At 54.5% G+C, this 9,799-nt stretch overlaps 1 protein-coding gene across 2 annotated transcripts; it reads left to right on the plus strand.

Annotated features, from left to right (window-relative positions):
• The first annotated feature begins 469 nt into the window (after nucleotides 1-469).
• On the plus strand, nucleotides 470-7,906 carry LOC120699986 (wall-associated receptor kinase-like 14). 2 transcript variants are annotated; one of them, XM_039984111.1, is made up of 3 exons: nucleotides 470-1,744; nucleotides 5,987-6,022; nucleotides 6,441-7,906. In XM_039984111.1, exons 1-3 carry the CDS (start codon nucleotides 913-915, stop codon nucleotides 7,718-7,720), a joined length of 2,148 nt encoding a protein of 715 aa, XP_039840045.1. In that variant the 5' UTR covers nucleotides 470-912; the 3' UTR covers nucleotides 7,721-7,906. The 2 variants fall into 2 exon arrangements, with proteins under 2 accessions (XP_039840045.1, XP_039840046.1); XM_039984112.1 differs by lacking the exon at nucleotides 470-1,744 and adding an exon at nucleotides 3,519-4,738.
• Nucleotides 7,907-9,799: the final 1,893 nt, after the last annotated feature.

Genomic DNA, 9,799 nt, shown 5'->3' on the forward strand with positions numbered 1-9,799 from the left:
GGCTGTCAAATGGGCAGAGGTTATAGTAGACATCACAGCAACCCGAACAATCTCCCGATCAGAGACGGATCCAGCGTGGGTGCATGCCCCCCCTTCCCAAAACGCCATGGAGCCCCCCATAGCTCGCCCTAAAATTTTGGAGGCCATTGATAAAAGGAAGGGGAGAGCAAGGAAGAAGAAGGGTCACCATCCCCCTGCCTTCCGGCTTCGCGCCTGCTCCCGACACATTGTAGAGAGACACATTGTAGAGAGAGAGAAAAGTACTAAATATCGTAACTCGAAAGAGCTCAATAATGTCCAATATAAACGCTCTACAAAACCACTTTCTGAATGTGTGATTATCCTCCCTCGATGACCGCAGTCAGGAGGAGGAAAGCCATGACCCCAAAAAAAGGGGTTGAATACTTCAGTGAGGCTGCTAGTGCCGGCTAGCCGCCCCGAGCCCGTAACAGCCCAGATCACGCCCCAGGGAAGGCCAGGTCTGCAACTGCAAGGGATTCTGAATTCACGGATATGCAGTCAGTCAAAAGAGCAGCAAAAACAATTCGGGGAAGGGAATCATATTCGGGGAAGAAGATGGAAAAAATATGTTTTTTTTTTCTTTCAGGATGTGTTTCTTGACCTGACCGTATATACATACTCCACTCTGATTGACTGATCAATCAAGCTTATTGCCTCCCCAATGATCCCTCTTCTTCTCCCTCCGGCTGTCCCTTCCTCTTTCTCTCGCTGGTCATATTGTGCCCGCTGCAGACGGCACACGGCCATCGACCCATCGTCCCTGACCCTCCATTGGCATGTCCCAGCTTCCAATACTAGGCAACCACTAGGCACTAGCTAATAAGCAAGCCATCCAAGGTACTCTGAGGAAAGAGCAGAGACCAGCAGAGAGCTGGCTGCCTACATGTGAACATGTCCCTCGTTTTCCTTCTCCTGTTCCTATCGATCCCCCATGCAACCTCCTTCGCCGCCGCCGGCGGGGGAGGCGGCGGGTGCAACCGTAAGCGCGGCGGCACGACCGTCCCCTACCCCTTCGGCTTCTCCGGCGACTGCCCCATCATCCTGGCCTTCAACCAGACCGCCGGCACGGCGCTCCTCCCGCGCGGCTACCCGATCCTGTCCTTCGACCGCAACGCCTCCACCTTGGTCGTCTCCGTCGCCACCTCCTGCGACCGCACCGTCGCCGAGACGCGGGCGTCGCTCAGCGGCGCCGGCTTCGGCGTCTCCTCCCGCACGGGGATCTTCGTCGGCGGCGGCCGCTGCAGCGCCGCGCCGCCGGCGGCCGCCTCCACCTGCACCGTCCCGTCGGACCTCATGGCGGAGATGCTCCGCACGGCGGGGTGCGGCGGCGCCGGCGGCCGCAACGGCACGGCCAGCTGGACGTGCGTGGCCTCGGCGCCGCCGGAGCCGAGCAGCGCCGCGGCGGCGCGGGGCGAGGGCCAGTTCATGCGGTGGGACAGGGTGGAGGCCGCCGGGTGCGAGGACGCGCTTACGGCGGCGCTGTACGGGGACACGCCGCGGGGGGTCCCGTCGGTGGAGTTCAGCGTCGCGGAGCTTGGGTGGTGGCTCGACGGGAGGTGCGACGACGCCGCCGCCGGCGGCCGGTGCGCGGGGAACGCGACGTGCCGCGACGTCGTGACGCCGGACGGGGCGTGGGGGCACCGTTGCGCGTGCCGCGACGGGATGGTCGGCGACGGGTTCGTCGCCGGCGAGGGTTGCCACTTCGGCGTGCCGCCGCCGGCTGGTGAGTGCTTCCTTAATCATTGCTGCTGTGCTCTAGCTTCATCACGGGACGGGTCACGGACGCATGCGTGCCACAGTGGGTCTCCAACGGTGTTGGTGTGGGGGCCACTTTTGACACGTCAGCCGCACCCGGCCCAGAAGTCCACGCTGAATGTCGATCATGCGCGAGATAGTAGTTACTAGCTTCCACATCTAAAACATAGGGCGAGATATACCCTCCGACACTTACAATTACTAGACACTAGCTGATACATCTAGATAGATCCACGTAACGACCTCACCAATTTAGGGATGTACGTATAAGGGCGCGTTTGGCACAGCTTGGTCGAAAGGAGCTTCAGCTTCACCAGTAATGTATGGAATTGTGCTGCACTGTGTTGCGGTCCTGTTCATCGAAGCTTTGTTATCCAGCTTCACCTACAGTCAACGTGGGAGAGTGAGAAGCTGGTGAAGCCAGGTTTTGGAGGCTTCACCTAGCTCGCTACAGTCGCACTGTGCAAAAAAGCTATCGTAAACTGTGCCAAACGGGCCCTAAGAGTTATGAGACTATCACTTGAAAAAGAGGTAGCTCTTCTTTCTCTCTCGTCTGCATGGATAAAAAACTGATATGAAATAATTATGAGCTAGCTGACTCATCTCCTTTGGAGGCACTCGCGGAGCTACGTTGTGGTCAAAGGGGGCCATGGCCCCTGGCTATGCAATTTTTCCACTAGGTGAACAGTAATTTTGGTACTGTTCATCGAATTAGCAGCTCAATTATCACGTGTGCCCCCCGGGATTCAGTGTTTCAGCTCTGCCACTGTTTGTTTTTGTGTGGAGGAGGTCTCGCTAAAACACAAGTTGGCTTATTGTAATATCCAGGCGGAGCCAGGGACTAAATTGAAAGTAGAAAATTATAAAGAAGTAAATTGGCTCATGTGAAAAGGTGATGGATGAACTTGATTTTAGAAGCCAAGTGAAGAAATAGACTTAAAAGTTTAGCACTCGAATTTAGCCCATCCAAATAGACTTATATACATCTACTCTAAAGTTTAAACTACAATTCAACTGTAATACCTCTTTGTTCCCTCAAGGTAAGTTCAAGGTATCTCTATGCCATCACCAAGCGATATCATCATCCCACCCACTACCGCGTTAAGTTAACCTTCCTTCCTGATCTATTCCTTAAAACTTTCATAACTTTGCCTTGAAACTCCAGCCCAAACCCTAACTCCGTGCTCCAATCTCGTGCTCGCCAGTTGTCGAAAAATTTAAAACTCGACGAAACGATGAGATGTTAGCTTGGACTCCGCTTGATGACCGGAGAAGGCCCAGCCTTGACACCAATTTGAATTGAATAACTCAGTGGTAGCAGCCCAGCTGCCCCCCTGGGCAGGACTTGCACGCATGCCAGAGCAGCCATTATCAGGGAAAGGCAAGCTCTGCAAGTCTGCATTCAGCAAGGATTCTCAATTCAGTGCCCGCGTCGTCAGTCAAAACAGCAGCAAAAAAAACAATTCCAGTGAGCCTCTGTTTAGTTCCCACCTCATAAACCCCGTAAACGTAAAAGAAAAACATCACATCGAATGTTTCGACGCATGTATGGAGTATTAAATGAAGTCTATTTATAAAACTTTTTACATAGATGGGCTGTAAATCGCGAGACGAATCTAATGAGTCTACTTAATCTATAATTCGCAACAGTGATGCTACAGTAACCATCCGCTAATTATTAATTAATTATAGATTAATTAGCATTATTAGATTCGTCTCGCGATTTACAACCCATCTATGCAAAAAGTTTTGTAAATAGACTTCATTTAGTACTTCAAATTCGCAAGATTCCATTGCAAAACATCTAAACACGTCCTGAATAAAAATATGGGCAAATTAAAGATTTTTTTTCAGGATTTGTTATCTGTGGACCATTCTATACTCTCTGACTAATCAAGCTTCAAGCTTGCCTTCCAACTACCACCCATCTTCATCCTCCGGCTGTTCCTCTGCCTCTGTCTGTCTCTCTCTCTCTCTCTCCGTCAAACTGTCCACGCGGCTATCATCTCTCCCTCTCCATTGCCATGTCGCAGCTTTGCAATATTAGGCAGGCGTAGGGTGATCTGAGCAAGCCATCGAAATTAAATTACACGTGAGAGCAGAGCCTACCAGTAGTCTGAACTGGCTGCCTACATGCGCCAGCAGCTCTTCCTCCTCCTCTTCCTCTTCCTCCCCCATGTAACCTTCTGCGCGACCGCCGCCGGCGGCCGGTGCGAGCACCGGTGCGGCGGCGGCTTCGTCGCGCCGTACCCTTTCGGCTTCTCCGGCGACTGCCCCATCCTCCTGGACTGCAACGCCACCGCCTCGACGCCCCTCCTCCCGCGCAGCACCGCGGCGGCGCCGTACCCGATCCGGTCGTTCAACTCCGCCGCCTCCACCTTCCTCGTCTCCCTCGCGCTCTCGTGCAACCGCACCGTCCGCGACGCGGCGGCGGCGCTCGGCGGCACCGGCTACGGCGTCTCGTCCCGCACGACGGTCTTCCTCCGGGGCGGCTGCCGCGACCCCGCTCCCTCCAACTGCACTGTGGCCCTGCCCGCGAGCCTCACCTCTCCGCAAAACACGGCGCGGTGCGTCTCCGGCGCCGCCAACGACACCGCCTGGACGTGCGTGGCCTCGGCGCGGCCGGCGGCGGTCAGCGACGAGGCGGCGAGGGGGCAGGGCCAGTTCCTGAACTGGACGGCCGTGCATGAATCCCGGTGCCAGGACGCGCTCACGGCGACGGTGTTCGGGGACGAGCAGCCGGGGCAGGGATTGCCGTCGCTGGAGCTCGCCGTGGCGGAGCTGGGCTGGTGGCTCGACGGGGCGTGCGCGAACGCCACCGGCGGCGGCGAGTGCGCCCACAACGCGACGTGCCAAGACGTGGTGACGCCGAGCGGGGCGCCGGGCCACCGGTGCGCGTGCCTGGTGGACGGGATGTCCGGCGACGGGTTCGCCGCCGGCGAGGGGTGCCACTTCGGCGCGGGTGAGTTTCCTGCTCCCTTCGGCGTGGCCATGTCAGCCGCACCAGAAAGTCATCCCTACGGTCAATCACATGCGCGAGCTAGTCGATCATAATTCACACCCACTAACCCACAAAATTCCAAATTATGTTAGCTTTAATTTAGTTATAGTGCATCATTTTAATTTCTAAAGGAGTTCAGGTTTGATCAAATTCATCCAGCATTCCAGCAGTACGAAATAATTCTACACACAAAATGCACCATACACATAGTTTTAAGTACCAACTTTAATTTTTTAAAAAACATTTGATGTGATCCGTGTCTTAGAATTTAGAAACCGTGCCAGTCGAACAAAACTGGTCCAAGGATTAATATTGCCATTTTTTTAGGTTTCACATCATGTAGACTTGCAGTCCTATAATTATAAACTTGAGGGTTCAAAGATGGTGACTGGGTTGACAATGAGCAGCCTTCGGTTACTTACAGGCTGTAGCATGCTTTTTCTAGCGACACTGATCCCTGCGGCAATAAGTGGACCCATAAAATACAAATCCTTGATTGACCTAAAACAACCTTTTTCAGTGTAAATTACGCGTAAATTTTATTTCTTCACAAAATTCTTTATTGAATTCAACCCGCCTCCCTGAGTATATATGTAACAAAAAAGAAATCCGGTTATTATGTTTCAAGGGTGATTCTTCCTGGTCAAGAAATTGTATTTTGAATTTTTTTAGTTGAATTTTCTCAAGGGACAACCACATCTAGCTGGCAAGAAATTATATAGTGCTTTTTTTCTTGTTGGTGGTTGAAAAGGAATATGCTAGTGAGAAAAAGAAAAAATACTACTCCCTTCGTTTCAAATTGTATATCATTTTGGGAAATTTAGATACATAATTTGTGTTATGTATCTAGACATAGCACATATCTAGGTGCATAGAAAAAATCAATGTATCTAGATTTGTCAAAACGGCCTACAATTTGGAACGGAGGGAGTAGTAGTAGCCAAGAGTGCAAGGGCCCACCAATCTGGGCAATATCCGAAAAAAAGGAGTAAGAATCTGTCAGAAGCATTGAGTCAGACAGGTCATGCTCATTTTTACTCCTTAACAGAAAACTAACCAACTGCCACCAAGTACCGGAAACCTGCCCCTAATTTATGATCTTACCCAGTCCACGCACTACAATCTTTTTTTTTCATAAAAAACAATAAACAACTTTATAGCATTCATTGAATTAATCCTCTTTCTTTTGTCTTTTTTTTCTTCTGGCAGAGCGTCCCAAGAAGAAGATTCTCCTCATAGTTGCAGGTAAAAAATCGAACTCTTCTGCTTGACTTTTACTGCTTGTCAGTTGTTACAACACGCACATGTGGTCTCCGGGAGATACTAATCCTGTTTCGTACGGCGTGGTGAGAACAATCAGATGCTCGACGACAAGTCAATTCGTCTCGTCTACATTATTTCTCTGCTGGTTACGTGCAGTTTCATGCACGTTGATCACAGACTTTTGACCTGGAATTCTTCTTATTCAAACCAAAACTAGCATACAAAAAACGAATTGAAAAAAAAATCCATTTTGATGGCTTTGTTGGACGGACCAAGAATATTTGTCAATAGTAGAAACTAGATAGAAAATCCGACGAACGAATTGGATTTGGTTGCGGTAAATTATTCAGTGAGTGATCAGATCAAGTTATTAACCGTACGTCGTCGATTTCAACGGCAGGTGTTGTGGCGGGCGTCGCGGCGGGCGCCGGCGCGCTCGTGCTGTGCTGGGTGCAGTGCCGGCGGTGCAGGGCCCGGCGGTGCGGCTCGGAGCAGCTGGCGGCGATGCGGCTGCTGTCGGAGGCGGCGACGTCGAGCGGCGTGCCGGTGTACTCGTACGGCGAGGTGGCGCGCGCGACCAACTCCTTCTCCCACACGCACCGCCTCGGCACGGGCGCCTACGGCACCGTCTACGTCGGCAAGCTCCCGGCCAGCAGCGCGCCGGCGCTCGTCGCCATCAAGCGCCTGCGCTGCCGCTTCCACCACGAGGACGACGACGCGGCGGCGGCGGCGCTGCTGCTCAACGAGATCAAGCTCATCTCCTCGGTGAGCCACCCCAACCTGGTGCGCCTCCTCGGCTGCTGCCTCGACCGCGGCGAGCAGATCCTCGTCTACGAGTACGTTCCCAACGGCACGCTCTCGCAGCACCTGCTCGACGCCGACGGCGGCCGCCGCCGCCGCCTGCCGTGGCGCGCGCGGCTCGGCGTGGCCGCGGAGACGGCGGCCGCTATCGCGCACCTGCACGGCATGCGCCCGCCCATCTTCCACCGCGACGTCAAGTCCAGCAACATCCTCCTCGACGGCGCCCTCCGCCCCAAGCTCGCCGACTTCGGCCTGTCCCGCGCCGCCGACCACCGCCTCGGCGAGGCCTCGCGCTCGCACGTCTCCACCGCGCCGCAGGGCACGCCCGGGTACGTCGACCCGGAGTACCACCAGAACTTCCACCTCTCCGACAAGAGCGACGTCTACAGCTTCGGCGTCGTGCTGCTCGAGCTCATCACCGCCATGAAGGTCGTCGACTTCGACCGCCCGCCCGCCGAGGTCAACCTCGCCTCCCTCGCGCTCGACCGCATCGCCAAGGGCAGGGTCACCGAGATCGTCGACCCGGCCATCCTCGACGGCGGCGAGGAGTGGGTCATGGAGTCGGTCCGGCACGTCAGCGAGCTGGCGTTCCGGTGCCTGGCGTTCCACAAGGACGCCCGGCCGGCCATGAGCGAGGTGGCCGCCGAGCTGCGCCGGATCAGGGATGCCGCCCCGCCGGACTCCGATTCCGACGACCCTGGTGCGTCCAGGCTCAGGCGGCCTACATTGGACGTGGACGTCCAGGTCGACGTGAGCTTGGACGGCCCGGACACGGTGGGGGAGAAGGAGGTGGTCTCGCCGGTGTCGGTGCAGGAGGTGTGGGTCAGCGACCAAAGCTCGCCGTCGACCAACGGCTCCATGCCACGCTTTGTTGCATAAGCTAGTTCTTGTACATTGACGAGGAAAACAATGTAATTTATTTACTAAAATTTTTGTTCTCGCGCTCATTTTCTCTAGTATAGAATTCATTGTACAAGATAACATCCATTGTTGTATAAGTAGTTACAGGAAAATGTGTGACGTACAACATCACAAAATGGCATCTTTGGTTTCCTTCGTTGTTTACCATGCAAGCAAGAAGCATAGTTTGGTCACAAGATACCTCAGAACAGAGCTGCATACCAAGATGCGCATTGGGAAAATGGGAATGACTTTAGTTTTATCATCCACAAAGTAATGATGCAAGAAGAACAATATCCGCACTTTGTTTCCTTCACCAATTACACTGATTTTTTTTCGAGGAACGCTATGGTAGGCACGCAGCCGACCTGAGCTGCACTAATTTTTACAAGAAACAAGAGGGACATGTGGTGAAGCTATAAATACTGAAGTGATGAAGATGCAGAAGAAACCATCTCCAGAAACTGAAACAGCCTCCTGGTCCTACATCTGAAACAAGAGAAGATGTGCTACAAGGTGGAGTGCAGCAAATGCGGCAAGTTCACCTGGAATGGCTGTGGCAAACATGTCGCATCCGTCTATGACGCTATCGAGAAGGGGAAGCACTGCACCTGCAAATCATGGCCAGGCGTCGACACAAAGGCGGAAGGATCCACATCGACCGCGAAAGAAGGTCAGTTGCCTTGCTGAAATTTTTGCCTGTCCAATTTCCAGCAGCTGATCAATTTCCTGAACTGACTCTTGGGCCTGTTTCGCAGGTGAAGCAAAAGCTTGAATTGAATGCAAAGAGATCACTAGTTTTGCCACTATTCGATTGAAGGAGCTTACCACTTCGAGAAAATAATGTTCGCTTCTGTTATCTGCTTACAATAAGTAATTTTTGGCTCTGTTATCAGCTTGTATTGATTTCTGGCTTCTACCGAAATCCAATAAAACACTGTTCAGTTCGTTGAAATCATTGTTCTGCTGAAGACTCCAATTAGGGCTGTGGTCTAGAGAGAGTTTGAAGACTTCAGCAAACTCTGGGATCAAAGAATTATATGCTTGATCCATCAGTGATGTTTCATCAATTCCTCTTCCATCAGATGCCTTTTGTAATCTATCCATTAAATCACGAAGTTTTCTTTGCTACGGTCACCCACTAAATCTACCCCACTGAGATGCTCCAACTGTTGTCCACCCATCCAAATGTACCCAGAAAAAGTAACTCCATTGAAATGTACGGCGGAGATCTTCTCCTACCCGACTTCAACGCGATCGAGCGGCTGATGTTATATGGATCCGCGGCTTCAACGCACCGCTTCACCCCGCCACCCTCGCGTCCGTCCCTGCCGGCCCCCCCACCCCCCACCGGCACACCCCACCCCCCACACCCCGCCCCGCCCCCGCTGCCCCACCACACACCCCCCCGCGCTCCCCTCTCCCTCTCCCTCTCGCGTTCGCCACCCCCCTCTCTCTCCCCCTGCCGCCGCGCCCCTCGCCCTCCTCAGCTCCGGCCTCCGGCTGCCTCCTTCCCTCCTCCCCCTCCAGATCCGGCGAGGGAAAGGGGTGGGGGCCACCCCGTCCACGCTCGCGACGCCTCTCTCGAGCTCCTCCCGACCCTAACCCTAGGCGCCGCCTCCGCACTGGCGCCGTGCTTGTCGGCTGGATCCACGCCGGCGCGGCCTTCTCCGACCTCGGTACAGAGTGGATATACTCCGACGCCGCCTCCTCCTTTGGTCCCCCGCCGCCTCCTCCTCCGCCGGCCGGCCACACTGCCGTAAGGGCCGGCCTCCGCCCGCCGGACACGCCGCCGTCGGGGGCGGCTCAAGGGGCTCCTGCGCCCGCCGGGAACGCCGACGTCCGGCCGTGCCGGTAGGGCGCGCGTGCGTGCCCCGCGGCCGGCGCTGGTGGCGGAGGCTGCTGCGGGCGGGGCGCGAAGCCGGTGGCAGAGGCCGCCGTCGCTGGTGGTCGAGGCCGTGCGGGGCCACCGTATGCTTCTCTTATATTTTCCATGTTCCATCATGCAAACATAAACTATTACAGTTGTATTCCATCATCTGTGGGCTCGCTTTCTTG

The sequence above is a fragment of the Panicum virgatum genome, chromosome 3K, assembly GCF_016808335.1.
Source record: "Panicum virgatum strain AP13 chromosome 3K, P.virgatum_v5, whole genome shotgun sequence".
In the NCBI taxonomy this organism is placed as follows: Eukaryota; Viridiplantae; Streptophyta; class Magnoliopsida; order Poales; family Poaceae; genus Panicum; species Panicum virgatum.

Excerpts from the sequence above, each read along its gene's own strand:
- LOC120699986 (XM_039984111.1), top strand. The coding sequence starts at position 913 with ATGTCCCTCGTTTTCCTTCTCCTGTTCCTATCGATCCCCCATGCAACC. Across the intron at positions 1,745-5,986 it reads CGGCGTGCCGCCGCCGGCTG|AGCGTCCCAAGAAGAAGATT; the intron begins GTGAGTGCTTCC and ends TTCTTCTGGCAG. Across the intron at positions 6,023-6,440 it reads GATTCTCCTCATAGTTGCAG|GTGTTGTGGCGGGCGTCGCG; the intron begins GTAAAAAATCGA and ends TTTCAACGGCAG.